The following is a 16193-nucleotide window of genomic DNA, read 5'->3' as shown; positions in this document are numbered from 1 at the left end:
CTGGATGAATAAAGATCAAATATCGACGTGTCCACACATGTTACATAAGTCTCTTGGGGAGTTCTTCCCCTTACACTATGTTGCCCTCTGGATTCTCCTACAGTGTGGGTGGAGGTATGAATACTATATGGAGAAGCAAGGTTCATGGGGTCTCCCAACGGTTTCTTCTCAGTGCGAATTCTCTGAGTTTCAAAATTTGATTTCCTTGTAAAACATTATTCTTATACAAAACATCACAATGTCTTCTCTCCTATGTGAATTCTCCCATGAGTAACTAGACTTGATTTCTTGGTAAAACATTTCCCACATTCTGAACAAGAATATGGTTTCTCTCCTGTGTGAATTCTCAGGTGTAGAACAAGACTTGATTTGTTTGTAAAACATTTTCCACATTCTGAACAAGAATATGGCTTCTCTCCTGTGTGAATTCTCAGATGTAGAACAAGACTTGATTTGTTTGTAAAACATTTCCCACATTCTGAACATGAATACGGCTTCTCTCCTGTGTGAATTCGCTTATGTTGATCAAGGCTTGATTTCTGGGTAAAACATTTCCCACATTCTGAGCATGAGTATGACTTTCCTACTGTGTGAATTTTCTCATGTTTAACACAATCTGATCTATATCTAAAACATTTTTTACACTGTGAACAGGAATATGGCTTCTCTTCTGTGTGAATTCTCCCATGCATCACAAGACTTGTTTTACACGTAAAACATTTCCCACATTCTGAACATGAATATGGCTTCTCTCCTGTGTGAATTATCTTATGTTTGTCAAGGCTTGATTTCTGGGTGAAGCATTTCCCACATTCTGAACATGAGTAAGGCTTCTCTCCAGTGTGAATTCTTTGATGTTCCACAAGAATTGGTTTACTTAGAAAAGATTTCCCACATTCTGAACATATATGTAGATTCTCTCCTGTGTGAATTCTGTGATGCCTAAAAAGTTTAGATTTTCTTGTAAAGCATTTCCCACATTCTGAACATGAATAAGGCTTCTCTCCAGTGTGAATTCTCTGATGCAAAAGAAGATCTGACTTACTTACAAAACCTTTCCCACATTCTGAACATGAATATGGCTTCTCTCCTGTGTGAATTCTCTCATGTATAACAAGATGTGCTTTCTCAGAAAAGCATTTCCTACATTCTGAACATGAATATGGCTTCTCTCCTGTGTGACGTCTCAGATGTATAACCAGATTTGATTTATTTGTAAAGCATTTCCCACAATCTGAACATGAATAGGGCTTCTCTCCTGTGTGAATTCTCTTATGTTGATCAAGGCTTGATTTCTGGGTAAAACATTTTCTACATTCTGAACATGAAAATGGTTTCTCTCCTGTGTGACTTTTCTCATGTTTTAAAATCTCTGATTTATATCTAAAACATTTCCCACATTCTGAACATGAATTTTCTCCTGTGTGACTTCTCTGATGTTCCACAAGAACTGATTTACTTGGAAAAGATTTCCCACATTTTGAACATAAATGTAGATTCTCTCCTGTGTGAATTCTGTGATGTCTAAAAAGTTGTGATTTTCTTGTAAAGCATTTCCTACATACTGAACATGAATACGGCTTCTCTCCTGTGTGACTACCTCTGTGTACAGAGAGCCCTGACCTATATCTGAACGGTTTTCCACATTCCTCACATTGAAATCTTTTACCCCCTTTCTGTACTATATTTGGGATAACAACCTGTGATTGGTCGGGAGAAGGTTCCTCTTGATTAACGGAATTATATGACAGATCTGTAGTGAGAAGTAATGGATATACAATCATAGTATTTTCTCCTGAAGAGCGCAGCATGATATCCTGATCTTCTTCCTTATAATCTGACGATAACATGATGTTTCCTTCAGGCTTTGTACTGGGATTTTCTGTTAGGATTAAAAATGGATTTTGTTAATTTCTGTTCAAACAGAAAAGTAGATAATTCTGTAATATTCCAGTGAGGCCGGATTCATATGAGCATTTCATGGACATATTATCCATCTGTATCTGTGCATATATATATCTATGATGCTGAAAGTTCATGGCAGTTGAACCTCCAGTAGACATAATACAGATGGATAACATGTCTGAAATAATCTCATGTGAATCCGGCCTTAGGTTCGAAGCACACATACAATAATAGATACATTTATTTGTGCCAAAGTCGGAAGTGGATCCAGTGGGAATGTGAGGAATATATCCTTCCTATGTATTTTCCATGGAATCCACAGCAGAAATTCAATACTGACTCTCGGACTTTTGCTGTATTTCTGCAGTTTGCATACTGTGGATCTGCTTGCAGATTTAGCCTAAATCATTAGAGCAAATTTGCGTTAGGAAACTGGGACAAGCGGGAGTATAAACACTTTGTATTATTGCTATATAACTTGAAAGATAACAGGTTGATCTGGATGGGCAGAGGTTTTTTTAGTCTTATAAACTAGGTTACTATATTGTTAAAGGGGTTATCCAACCCATGTAATGACCCCCCTAATGTTTGGGCCCCTCATATAGATTATACTTACTTGCTGCCCGGGACCCGCGTTGCTTCTGATCCCTGCACGGCCGCCGCTACATCTCCCCGTCACACGCATCAAAACATTCAGTGACAGGGTGGATATCCAATAGCAGGCTGACGAGCCTCTCTAGCATCACCCGCGAAAACAAGACCCATGAAACTATATACATATGAAATCAATATAATCGTACTGACCAAAGAATGAAGGGAACAGGTCAGTTTTATCTCGAAGGGAACGCTGTAAAAACAAAACCCATAAAACTATATAAATGTGGTATCACTGTAATCGTACTGACCTGGAGAATTAAGAGAACAGGACAGTTTTTTACAGGCAACGGCGTAAAAACAAAACCCATAATTTCCAATTTCACCCCATTTGGAATTACTTTGTATACAATATTAAATGGTGGCATTAGAAAGTGCAACTTATCCTTCAAAAAAAAAAGCCCTCATATGGCTATGTGAATGGAAAAATAAAAATAGTATGGCCCCCGAAAGGCAGGGAGTGAAAAACGAAAATGCAAAAACAAAACCTCCAGGGCTAAAAGGGTTAAACAAAACCCATAAAATCCGGCAGTTTTCGCACTGGCCACTAAGCCTAATAATAGGCACGACTTCTTGGTCTGCATAGATCACTTTACTGCAGTTATCTCCTTATCTAGACACAGAGGTGATATCATTACTGGCAGGATTAGAATGACAGATAAGACAGGATCCACCATTCACAATGGGTGATTGTCACATCTTATCTATTCCTTCCTTGTACAATGACCTCTGCACAGGTCACAGAACCTAGAGGACTCTCCCCATACAAGACAATACGGTCCCCTCCTGAGCATGGTGTCTATGAACCATGGGGCTGCCATAAAGCAATTTTCTTAATGCTGTCTAAATGCTGTTAAGAAAAAGTACAAGGAAGAGCAACTAAAGTGATAAGGGACATGGAGGGTCTTAGGCCTGTTCCACACTTCCGTTCATGGTACGTTACTAACGTATCCGGTATAGAAAAAGACAAAAACGGAGGATACCAGATGTGGCCGGATGCTTATTTTACAGGATCTGTTTGTTGAATCCGTTACATCCAGTATTTTTTATATATTTTTTGCCCCTTGTTGATGGGCTTGTCAATGGACAGTAGGTTTTCACACCTTTTCGGACAGTTCTATTTGCAGTCTATATAGTACGCCAACTTATGGGAGTCAACTACTACTCATTGCTGCTTGCGTACGCTCTTAACGCACTGCGTGCACCCATAAGATTTGGCTTAAATGCATTAATACTGCAATAACGATACAGTACATACCGCTAGTGGGTTCACCCAATCACCTCTGCCCGAATGAAAAGGGGAGTTTTTCAAATGCTATATCCGAAGCTCAGATCGCTTCCCGAAAGGTTCTTCGAATACCTCTGTATGACAGTCAAAAGTTTTGAAGATCTTGTGTAAAGGGTATCAAGCTGAACTGAAAGGCAGGATACTTCATGCAGAAGATCCATATCTCCTGAAGAGCATCTAATGGTGACTATAAAGGTACGAGCACAGATTATCAATTTTTATTCCTTATTCCTTTCTCAATTTTTTATTTGCTTATGTCATTTTTAAAATTCTTTTTCTTTCTATAATTTATTCCATTCTTTGTCACTTTTTTACCTTTATGTAATTCAGGACACCTTTTATTGTTATTTGGTCACCCAACTGAAACCAAATTTTTTTGTCAGTTTCCAAACTGTGGGTTGCGTTATCAACCATTGCAGGACAGAATCTGAGTATTTCAATTCTAAAAAGTATTTTTAAATTATTCTAATGGTCGATGCAGACGCCCTATATCGCTTTGTTGCTGTGGACATTGGGGATCACGGGTGAATAAGTGACTTCATGGTCTTTAAAAATTGTATGATGGGGCGGCTGTTTTTCTCCAGACAATTTGGACTTTCACCACCCAGACGCCTCCTAAATACTGATGATTCCCCCCGTGGAATCCGTGCACTTTTGGCATTCTGGTTTCAAAATGGAGAATTTTTATTTGAGCGATGCAGTTGTGAGATCAAACTATTGATGAGGTTAAAGGTCGTGTTTAGCTGCACAACTATCTAATCACGAAAGAACAACCACATGTAGAACACGAGGTTAGTTTAGAAAATCTGGGTCCGAGGACAACTCTAGCAGTTTCCAGGATTCCAATTCTGAAGCTGACGGAGTGGACTGGCAGGATCCAGTGGTCTAAAAAAAATGTATCCAATTTGTTTCAGTTTGGTTTCAATAGGATAATTCACGTTTTTTTCATTATTTGATTCCTATAACCCAGAATAAGGAGACACATTTACATGCAGGAGACACATTTACATGCAGCGATCTCCTACACAATACGGGGGAGCAGTGATCACTAATGCCATTGCTCCTCCCCATACAGAGTCATTGTTTGCCAGCAGCAAGACATTGTGACATGTCGTACATTGTTTGGATGGGCATGAACCAGACCTCGCACTACAATCCCCGGCCCCCTAATGGTTGTGTTCACTCTGTAGCTCCTCCACTGTCCCCCCTCCATCAGCCGTGGGATGCAATGCAGTCAGCATGGCTCAAGTTCCTGTGACAACCTACCAGGACCTTATTCAGTCAATCACACCCATCTGCCAAAACCAATAAAATAATGAAAACACAATTTATTTTAAAAATGAAGTTTACTTATATCAATAAATAAAGTTTTCCCATAAACAATATAATACTTCAAGAGAAATAAAATGTTAAGCAAAAAGCTAATTTTTACAAATCCCTATATTTGCGTTGGGTGGTGGAAGAGCGGGGGTTGGATCTGGGACCAGCAATGCCCTCTCTGTCCTGTTGCATAGGTTCTGCCAGGGTGCTTGAAAAAGAATCGCACTGTCTGGAAAAGGCTACAGGAGGGTTGTGGTGGGAAGAGGAGGGTGAAGAGAGCTCCCGACCAAGTGTCAAAGGGTTAGGGATAGAAGTAGGAGGGAGGAAGTGAGAAGGACGATTAGAGAAAGAATGAGAATGTGAATGTGACACTTGCTCAGGGGGACGGGAATGGGATTGGGGCTGGGATTGGGGGCGGTGCAGAATTTCCCAGAGACCATTATCCACCATTCTTCTGGCTTCAAACATCTGCTCAGGCGTCATTTGTTCCATCAAGGGAACTAGAGACATCAAATAGCACTCAGCAGGACTGCGGGAAACCGCCGGCACCGCCCCCTCCTGTCGATGATTCATAACCTCCTGCAGACTGTTGAGCCTATTTGCAAATCCCAGTAAGGAGTCAGAAACGACCCTTATAAGATCTTCGAAGTCCGCTTGACGGCTCCTACCGGCCTTGTGGCGACGTAAAACTCCCTGGAAAGCAATGCCAAGCGGATCCACAGGGAGGTCACCAGAGGGTTCCGGTTGGGGAACAGTAGTGTCCCGGGCAGAGGTAATCTGACCCAGTCCAGAGGGGCCGGCGGTGGCGGTCTCTTCAGGGACCACTTCAAGTTGGACTTTGGGCTCCCGAGTGCCACCAGATTTTCTAAAAAAGAAAAAAATAATTATATTAATAATTGTATATCTGTATTGGGTGTGATGGTCGATCACATACTCATATGTCTCGGGCAGCCACGGATAACCGAATGGAGTGGCAATCGGATGGTCGATATATACAACTGTATGTGGCTGCCCCAGACAGAGCATCCAAATGCTCATATGTCTCAGGCAGCAACGGATAGCCAAATGGAGTGGAAGTGTAAAAAAAAATAAAAAATTTGTCATGTTTACCGCCTCAGCTCCAGCGTTCTTCTTAAAAACCCCAAGGCGGCCTGATAGCGATATTGCCGCCTTGAGGATGGCACTGAACCACTGGGGGCCCGAACTTCCTCATTGTAGTCTTTCTTGAAGCGGTCCCTCATAGACCGCCATCGAGTGAGAATTTTTTCGCCTGGGGAAAAAATAATTCTATTTACTAATCCCATACTTTTTATTGTATTGAACAGACACACATTTCAGGGTTACACATCCATACTTACGACACTGTTCCTGAGCCCTTGGTTCGAGGTCCTCCCAAAATGGGACTAAGGCAGAGCACACCTGCTCCCAGAAGTGTCGGGTGGCTACGTGATCGGCATGCAGGCGGTGGGTGTGGTCCCACAATGCTGGGCGTGCCTCCACCAGTGTGATGAGAAAGTCATTATTTATGTGTGGAATAAATTCCTCCTCATCTTCCCTGGTGTTGCCTCTGGAACCCTGCAAGAAACAGAAAAGAAATATAAATTTAAGTTTAAATGAAAAAAAAAATAATAATTAAGTCTTGATAAAAATATTTTAAATACTTACACGACCCCGACCGCCACGACCTCCCCGACGACCTCTGGAGGTGGCTGGAGGACCTCTTTGGGGAACTACAGGATCAGTGGCCTTATAGAGAAAAATTTATATTTGTACATAACTTATAAAACTAACACATAAGTATTAAAGCCGAATGTGCACTTACTGCTTGCCGATCCCGTCTGGTACTCGCTCCTCCCCCAATTGCTGTTGGCGAGGCTCCCTCCTCTCTTGAGGCAAGGCTGCCCCTTGAGGTGGCACTTAGATGCTCTTCTCCATCTGAAGATAAAGATTCCTAGAAGGAAAAAAAAAAAAACTTTAGTTTCAACTTCAATTTTATACTTTTGCAAGAGTTTTTTAAAATTGGTCGTGTGCACTTACAACAAGGCGCAGTCGCTGACGAGGCGGGCTACCCTCATCACTGGACGAAGACATGTCTGTAAAAGGACGTACAAGCTAAGTATCCGGTCTACAATATGTGTGTCCGTAAAAATAAACCCATTAAGGGACCATAGAGGCAAATATATGCACTTACTTTCGCAATAGACGCCTTGCATATAATCAGCTGTAAATTTTTGGAGATCCAAACAATCTGTAAAAATTATAAAAACAATTAAAGGCTGTGTACACCTTCGGAGGCAATTTTTTTATGATTGCATTTTATTCATTTTGGGCTAAAAAAAAAAAAAAAAAATTTTTTTTCAATCAATCTTTATTAAGAATATTTAGTCTATCACAAAGGGTTAACCGTTTTTCTAGCTATGTGACTGGTCATCTAATAATCCTGATCTCTAAATGACTAAGGCCTGTATTACACCAACAGATTATCTGACCAATCACTGGTCAGATGGCAGTTTACACACCCCAACACAGTCTGATTGGACAGATATCGGTCAGATAGGCCTGTATTACACCACAGACTAAGAGGCCATAACACTTATTTAAGCCACATTCTTATCATTAAAGGGAGTCTCCGGGCTTTTACTATTGATGATCTATCTTCAGGATAGGTCACCAATACCAGATCGGTGGGAGTCCGACACCCCCGCCGATCACCTGCATGAGGAGATGGCGCATGCAGTCTCCTCATACAGTTGATCGGCGGGGGTGCCGGGTGTTGGACTCCCGCCGATCTGATATTGATGACCTCTCCTGAGGATAGGTCATCAATATTAAAAGCCTGGATAACCCCTTTAAGATAAGAACTGAGCTATAATGAGGGTTTATAAGGCCAAAGAGCAGAGATAAGGAGCCCCTCAGGTGAGCTGTCTGACGGAACAGAGAGAAAATTCAGAGGCTGCTACTAGAGACTCTCTGCCCTCTAAGACCATTTAAAAAATAAAATCAAAATTGCCTACAAAAGCGTACATAGCCTTTAAATGGAGATATATCACATAATTATGACAACTAAGGCCTGTTTTACACTTGCGTTGTGGCTTTCCGGTTTTGAGATCCGGCAGATTTGTGCCATTTAACCCCCTAACTGCTTTGCCCCAGTCCAGCTAAGGGAGTGGGAAAAGTAGCTAACTAGAGGGGGATGGCTGCTTTAGATGCTGCTATGTCCTGAATGGTAGCAGCTAGAAACATGCAACTTCCAGACAATACCAGAATGACAGCAATAAGTTCATTACAGGTGAAGATATCACTGATAGAAATCAGGATGCTGTGAATGCAGCTGAAAGTGAAAGTAAAAACAGGTTTTACCCGCGATTATTCACAACTCGATTTCTAACAGTGATTTCTCCTCTATTGCTTGAACTTTAGCTGTCATTTTGGTCTTTGGTATGAAAGCCTGAACTGTCAGCTTTCAAACAAGACCAGTTGCATGTTTCTAGCTGCTACCATTCAGGAGATAGCAGCATCTAAAGCAGCCCTCCCGCTTCCAGTAAGCTACGTTTCACACTTTTCGTGTGTTTCGGGCAAACCAGTAAGGGGGTTAATACATTTAGATGCATGCATTTTGGCCGGATCCGGTTGTATTAAATCTAAACTGAACAAACCGGATCCGGTATGAAAATCATTGGAATATGTCAGTGATATAGAAGTGATGAGAAGGTCTGTACAGCGCTGTGGAATATGTCAGTGATATACAGTCCTGATCAAAAATTTAAGACCACTTGAAAAATGGCAAAAAAATCCTATTTAGCATGGCTGGATCTTACCGAGGTTCCAAGTAGAGCTTCAACATGACAAGAAGAAATGGGAGTGAGACAAAAAAAAATTTGAGCATTCAATTTAATGAAAACAACGAATAAACTGAAACAGGCTGTTTTTCAGCTGATCAAAAGTTTAGGACCAAACCTAAAAACAAAAAAAACTAAATCCCCCCAAAACAGAAATCCAACTTCCAAACATGAACTCAGTAATGAGTAGCTCCGCCGTTATTCTTTATCACTTCCAAAATGCGTTTCGGCATGCTTGATGCAAGCGTTTCCATGAGGTGAGTGGGAACATTTCTCCAAGTGGTGAAGACGGCCGCACGAAGGCCATCTACTGTCTGGAACTGTTGTCCATTTTTGTAAACTTCCCTTGCCATCCATCCCCAAAGGTACTCAATTGGATTTAGATCAGGGGAACACGCAGGATCGGCCAAAAGAGTGATGTTATTCTCCTGGAAGAAGTCCCTTGTCCTGCGGGCATTGTGTACTGTAGCGTTGTCCTGTTGAAAAACCCAGTCGTTACCACACAGACGAGGGCCCTCAGTCATGAGGAATGCTCTCTGCAACATCTGGACATAGCCAGCGGCCGTTTGACGCCCCTGCACTTCCTGAAGCTCCATTGTTTCACTGAAGGAAAAAGCACCCCAGACCATTATGGCGCGTAGAAAACATCTCAGGTGGGATCTGCTTGTCATGCCAGTAATGTTGGAAACCATCAAGATTACATTTTTTTCTCATCAGAGAATAAAACTTTCTTCCACCTCTAGAATGTCCCATGTTTGGTGCTCTCTTGCAAAGTCCAAACGAGCAGTTCTGTGGCGTTCAAGGAGACGAGGTCTTTGAAGACGTTTTTGGTTTTTGAAGCCCTTCAGTCTCAGATGCCGTCTGATGGTTATGGGGCTGCAGTTAGCACCAGTAAGGGCCTTAATTTGGGTCGAGGATCGTCCAGTGTCTTGATGGACAGCCAATCGGATCCTCCGGCTCAGTGTTGATGAAATTTTTTTGGGTCTTCCACTTGACTTTTTTGTTCCATAACCCTCAGGATCATTTAAGAATTTAAGAAATTCCAAATGACTGTCTTACTGCGTCCCACCTCAGCAGCGATGGCGCGCTGTGAGAGACCCTGCTTATGTAGTTCAACAACCAGACCACGTTCAAAAAGGGAGAGTTTTTTTGCCTTTGCCATCACAACGTGTGACTACCTGACAGACAATGACAATGAATCCACATCTTTGCACAGATTTGGCCTTTTAAAAAGGCATGTGGTCCTAAAATTGGATCATCTGAAAAACAGCCTGTTTCAGTTTAATTGTTATTTTCAATTAATTGATTGCTCAAAAAAAGTTTTGTCTCACTCTCATTTCTTCTTGTTGCATGTTGAAGCTCTACTTGGAACCTTGTTAAGATCCAGCCATGCTAAATATGATTTTTTGCCATTTTTCAAGTGGTCTTAAACTTTTGATCAGGACTGTATAAGTGATGAGAATGTCTGTACAGCGCTGTCTGCCAGGAGTAGAACCCACAACCATCTACATTAAAAGCAGAGATGAGCGAACTTCTGTTTTAAGTTCGGCGTCTAAAGTTCGGCTTCCGGTTAGCAGAGGATCCTGATATGGATTCCGAATTCCGTTGTGGTCCGTGGTAGCGGAATCAATAATGACCATTATTGATTCCGCTACCACGGACCACAACGGAATTCGGAATCCATATCAGGATCCTCTGCTAACTGGAAGCCGAACTTTAGACGCCGAACTTAAAACAGAAGTTCGCTCATCTCTAATTAAAAGGCAAGAATGTTGACCACTGAGCTATAGAGCTCAATGTTAAACTGCTGCAGAAAAAACTGATAGTAGTTTCTCATGTATTTATATACAGCAGAAGTATCATTATATTTTTGTTAAAAAATAATAAAAAAAAAAAGATTATTACACATATACACTCACCTAAAGAATTATTAGGAACACCTGTTCTATTTCTCATTAATGCAATTGTCTAGTCAACCAATCACATGGCAGTTGCTTCAATGCATTTAGTGGGGTGGTCCTGGTCAAGACAATCTCCTCAACTCCAAACTGAATGTGGAAAGGATATACGGGAGGTTGCATCAACTGTTTCATTCTCTGCAGTTTTGCCTGTGCATAACCTTCAACATGACAGGAAGATGCGCATTAAGGAATTCAATGTATGGCTTGGTGAATGGTGTCTGAACCAAGGGTTTGGCTTTGTGTCTCATGTTAGCTCTTGTTGGAATGGAAAAGAACTGTACAAGAAAGATGGTTTGCATCTTTCTCTCAAGGGAATGAATGTCCTCGGTGAACAGTTCCAAGTATTTGCTAAGAAGCATTTAAACTAGGAAAGGGGGGCAAAAGAGTTATAATCCAGCAGTCCAACTGCCCCCCAGAACAATGCAATAAGAGGCCAGTAGCACAAAGGTTAAGAAATGACAAGCTCAGAGTCTTGTCTACAAATGCTCGCAGTCTAGGGAATAAGATCAATGAACTTGAGGCTATAATGGCATCTGAGAATATAGATGTAGTGGCTGTTACTGAGACGTGGTTCAAGGGGAGTAATGACTGGGATATATCAATACCAGGGTTCTCTCTATACAGGAAAGACAGAGAAGGCAAGAAGGGGGGAGGGGTGGCCCTGTATGTGAAAGATAGCATAAAATCTAATTTGATACAAGTTAGCGAGAACAATTTAGAGTCAGTTTGGATTACCGTGCAGCTTGATAATCATAAGGTAACTCGTGTAGGTGTGATATATAGACCACCTAGCCAAGTCAAAAAATTAGATGATCTACTAGTTGAGGAAATAGCTAAAATGACATTGAAGGGGGAAGTTATTATTATGGGAGACTTTAATTTTCCTGATGTAAACTGGAAAACCAAAATGGCTAGTTCTGCCAGGAGTACAGATATTCTAAATTCCCTACTGGGATTATCTCTACAGCAAGTAGTGGAGGAGCCAACCCGGAAGGAGGCCATTTTAGATTTAGTATTCACAAATGGGAATTTGGTATCTGATATTACTGTAGGGGAAAGCTTGGGATCTAGTGATCACCAGTCAGTGTGGTTTACTATAAGTACAGTGACTGAGTCACACCACACTAAAACAAAAGTTTTAGATTTTAGAAAAACTGACTTTTCTAAAATTAGATTAGTGGTATACGAGTCCCTATCAGATTGGAACAGTTTCATTGGAGTCCAGGAGAAATGGGACTACTTAAAAGTGGCACTATTGAAGGCAACAGAAAATTGCATTAGGCTTGTCAGTAAAAGCAAAAAAAGGAAGAGACCACTGTGGTACTCAGTAGAAGTGGCCAAAATCATTAAAAACAAAAAGATAGCATTTAGGAATTATAAAAAAAAAAAAAACACGAGGATAACAGACAAATTTATAAGATTAGGCAGAGAGAGGCCAAACAAGTTATAAGAGCTTCTAAAGCACAGGCAGAAGAGAAATTAGCTCAGTCAGGGAAAAAAGGCGATAAGACATTCTTCAGATACATAAATGAAAAAAGGAAACTAAAACAAGGAATTACCAAATGAAAAACAAAAGAAGGAAGGTATATGGAAGAAGAAGGACCTCAGTTAGGAAAGAAGACTAATGAATCTTTTGATGCATGTGTCTTTACAGAGGAAGAGGTTCTAAGTCAGCTGTCTAAAATTAATACAAATAAGTCACAGGGGCCTGATGGGATACACCCAAAGCTATTAAAAGAGCTCAGCGGTGAACTAGCAAAACCATTAACAGATTTATTTAACCAATCACTGGTAACAGGAGTCGTCCCAGAAGATTGGAAATTAGCAAATGTTGTGCCCATTCACAAGAAAGGTAGTAGGGAGGAATCGGGCAACTATAGGCCAGTAAGCCTGACATCAATAGTGGGGAAATTAATGGAAACCATACTTAAGGAGAAGATTGTGGAACATCTAAAATCCCATGGATTGAAAGATGAAAAACAGCATGGGTTTACTTCAGGGAGATCATGTCAAACTAATCTTATTGATTTTTTTGATTGGGTGACTAAAATAATAGATGGAGGAGGTGCAGTAGACATCGCTTATCTAGACTTTAGTAAGGCTTTTGATACTGTCCCACATAGAAGGCTTATCAATAAAGTGCAGTCTTTGGGCTTGGACTCCCATATTGTTGAATGGATTAGGCAGTGGCTGAGGGACAGGCAACAGAGGGTTGTAGTCAATGGAGTATATTCAGACCAAGGTCTTGTTACCAGTGGGGTACCTCAGGGATCTGTTCTGGGACCCATATTGTTTAATATCTTTATCAGCGAAATTGCAGAAGGCCTCGATGGTAAGGTGTGTCTTTTTGCTGATGACACAAAGATTTGCAACAGGGTTGATGTTCCTGGAGGGATACACCAAATGGAAAAGGACTTAGGAAAACTAGAGGAATGGTCAAAAATCGGGCAACTAAAATGTAATGTTGATAAGTGCAAGATAATGCACCTGGGACGTAAAAACCCAAGAGCAGAATATAAAATCAGTGATACAGTCCTAACCTCAGTATCTGAGGAGAGGGATTTAGGGGTCATTATTTCAGAAGACTTAAAAGGTAGGCAGACAATGTCATAGAGCAGCAGGAAATGCTAGCAGAATGCTTGGGTGTATAGGAAGAGGCATTACCAGTAGACAGAGGGAGGCGCTCATGCCGCTCTACAGAGCACTAGTGAGACCTCATTTGGAGTATTGTGCTCAGTACTGGAGACCATATCTCCAGAAGGATATTGATACTTTGAAGAGAGTTCAGAGAAGAGCTACTAAACTGGTACATGGATTGCAGGATAAAACTTACCAGGAAAGATTAAAAGGACCTTAACATGTATAGCTTGGAAGAAAGACGAGACAGAGGGGAGATGAGAGAAACTGCTAAATACATAAAGGGAATCAACAAGGTAAAAGAGGAGAGAAGATTTAAAAGAAGAAAAAACTGCTACAAGACGACATAGTGTTAAATTAGAGGGGCAAAGGTTTAAAAGTAATATCAGGAAGTATTACTTTACTGAAAGAGTAGTGGATGCATGGAATAGCCTTCCTGCAGAAGTGGTAGCTGCAAATACAGTGGAGGAGTTTAAGCATGCATGGGATAGGCATAAGGCCATCCTTCATATAAGATAGGGCCAGGGGCAATCCATAGTATTCAGTATATTGGGAAGACTAGATGGGCCGAATGGTTCTTATCTGCCGACACATTCTATGTTTCTATGTAATGTCAGAATGGGAAAGAAAGGTGATTTAAGCAATTTTGAGCGTGGCATGGTTGTTGGTGCCAGACGGGCCGGTCTGAGTATTTCACAATCTGCTCAGTTACTGGGATTTTCACGCACAACCATTTCTAGGGTTTACAAAGAATGGTGTGAAAAGGGAAAAACATCCAATATGCGGCAGTCCTGTGGGCAAAAATGCCTTGTGGATGCTAGAGGTCAGAGGAGAATGGGCCGACTGATTCAAGCTGATAGAAGAGCAACGTTGACTGAAATAACCACTTGTTACAGCAGAGGTATGCAGCAAAGCATTTGTGAAGCCACAACACGCACAACCTTGAGGCGGATGGGCTACAACAGCAGAAGACCCCACCGGGTACCACTCATCTCCACTACAAATAGGAAAAAGAGGCTACAATTTGCACGAGCTCACCAAAATTGGACTGTTGAAGACTGGAAAAATGTTGCCTGGTCTGATGAGTCTCAATTTCTGTTGAGACATTCAAATGGTAGAGTCCGAATTTGGCGTAAACAGAATGAGAACATGTATCCATCCTCTGATGGCTACTTCCAGCAGGATAATGCACCATGTCACAAAGCTCCAATCATCTCACATTGGTTTCTTGAACATGACAATGAGTTCACTGTACTAAAATGGCCTCCACAGTCACCAGATCTCAACCCAATAGAGCATCTTTGGGATGTGGTGGAACGGGAGCTTCGTGCCCTGGATGTGCATCCCTCAAATCTCCATCAACTGCAAGATGCTATCCTATCAATATGGGCCAACATTTCTAAAGAATGCTATCAGCACCTTGTGGAATCAATGCCACGTAGAATTAAGGCAGTTCTGAAGGCAAAAGGGGGTCCAACACCGTATTAGTATGGTGTTCCTAATAATTCTTTAGGTGAGTGTATATATAGCACAAAGTATGTAAATTACTAAAAAAAATATATATATATAAAAAGGATACTTATGATATACATGAATACATAATACATGGGAAACTACTGCAGAGGTTTTAGCCATAATATATTATCAGCAGTATAACATGGAGCTCTATAGCTCAGTGGTTAAGGTTCTTGCCTTTAAATGTAGATGGTTGCAAGTTCGAATCCTGGCAGAAACATTTCAAAAACAGGGGCTAAATAAAACTTAAATACACAGGGTGTCCCCAACGGTAAAACGTTTGATTTAATTGAAAGAAAAATAATATAGATGATCAAATAACACCCGTATTAACCCACACGATGCTTTTTAACTTGGCCAATATTTTTTGTTCGTAAAGGTGGCAACCCTAATAGCACCCCGCTCACTGCAGCCCAGCCTCAGTCAGTACTATAAACGTCAGGACTCATTTTGGAAAAAATACATTTTTTTAAATCGCTATATTCTGACCTTCATAACTTTTTTTTATAGTTATGTCCATGGAGATGAGTGGGGGCTCATTTTCTGCAGGACGATCTGTCGTTTTTGACAATACCATTTTGGAGTGTGTATGACGATCACTTTTTAGTCAAATTTCTTGGGAGATAAAGTGATGAAAAAACGTCAAATTAGCCTTTTTTATTTTTTTCTGTTAGGTCTTTCACCATATGGCCTAACTTTTTTATATTTTAATATTATGATTTTTCTTTTTGTGATTTTTTTATTTTAGAGAAAGGGGGGTGATTAGAATTTTTATATTTCCAAAACTTTTTTTTGACATTTTTTTTTTTTTTTACAAGTGGACCACAACTTGTAATGATCAGATTGCAACTTGCACAGAATAATGGAAATTACGCCATTATTCTGTATAGAAATCCCTATATCCCAGTTTAATGCTGCCGCCTAGTGGCCTGAACTGGGATATACTAATAATGAGCCTGGAAGCCTAGTACAGGCTGTGCCTCATTTTTAGAACACTGTGCTTTCCCCGATCTCCGCCGGGGAAAAAAAAAGCACGCCTGAACAAGAAGCTTGTGCTTCCGGTTTTAACAATCT

At 40.9% G+C, this 16193-nt stretch overlaps 4 protein-coding genes across 4 annotated transcripts in view; 2 read left to right on the top strand and 2 right to left on the bottom strand.

Moving 5' to 3' along the window:
• The window catches only part of LOC120998324 (aspartic and glutamic acid-rich protein-like), a 2513920-nt gene that overhangs the window by 1234684 nt on the left and 1263043 nt on the right, over positions 1-16193 (bottom strand). The window lies entirely within an intron of this gene.
• LOC120998305 (gastrula zinc finger protein XlCGF26.1-like) overlaps positions 1-16193 on the top strand; it is a 4064644-nt gene that overhangs the window by 3692371 nt on the left and 356080 nt on the right. The window lies entirely within an intron of this gene.
• Positions 1-16193, top strand: part of LOC120998312 (gastrula zinc finger protein XlCGF26.1-like) — a 422105-nt gene that overhangs the window by 105305 nt on the left and 300607 nt on the right. The window lies entirely within an intron of this gene.
• LOC120998338 lies at positions 5175-15659 on the bottom strand. The gene is made up of 8 exons (XM_040429003.1): positions 15609-15659; positions 7359-7415; positions 7205-7260; positions 6990-7118; positions 6833-6913; positions 6526-6742; positions 6278-6437; positions 5175-6032 (listed from the first exon to the last, which is right to left on the bottom strand). The coding sequence occupies exons 1-8, from the start codon at positions 15637-15639 to the stop codon at positions 5276-5278; spliced, it is 1488 nt and encodes a 495-aa protein (XP_040284937.1). The 5' UTR covers positions 15640-15659; the 3' UTR covers positions 5175-5275.

Source organism: Bufo bufo, chromosome 4, assembly GCF_905171765.1.
Source record: "Bufo bufo chromosome 4, aBufBuf1.1, whole genome shotgun sequence".
Classification (NCBI taxonomy): Eukaryota; Metazoa; Chordata; class Amphibia; order Anura; family Bufonidae; genus Bufo; species Bufo bufo.
The sequence above is the reverse complement of the archived record's forward strand: the minus strand, read 5'-3'. Positions and strand labels throughout refer to the sequence as shown.

Bases quoted from the DNA above. Each gene is read 5' to 3' on its own strand.
- LOC120998338 (XM_040429003.1), bottom strand. From the start codon at position 15,639: ATGGACATAACTATAAAAAAAAGTTATGAAG. The intron at 6,743-6,832 runs GTAAGTATTTAA...TGTTTCTTGCAG, and splicing joins GTCGTGGCGGTCGGGGTCGT to GGTTCCAGAGGCAACACCAG. The intron at 6,438-6,525 runs GTAAGTATGGAT...TTTTTTCCCCAG, and splicing joins AAGGGCTCAGGAACAGTGTC to GCGAAAAAATTCTCACTCGA.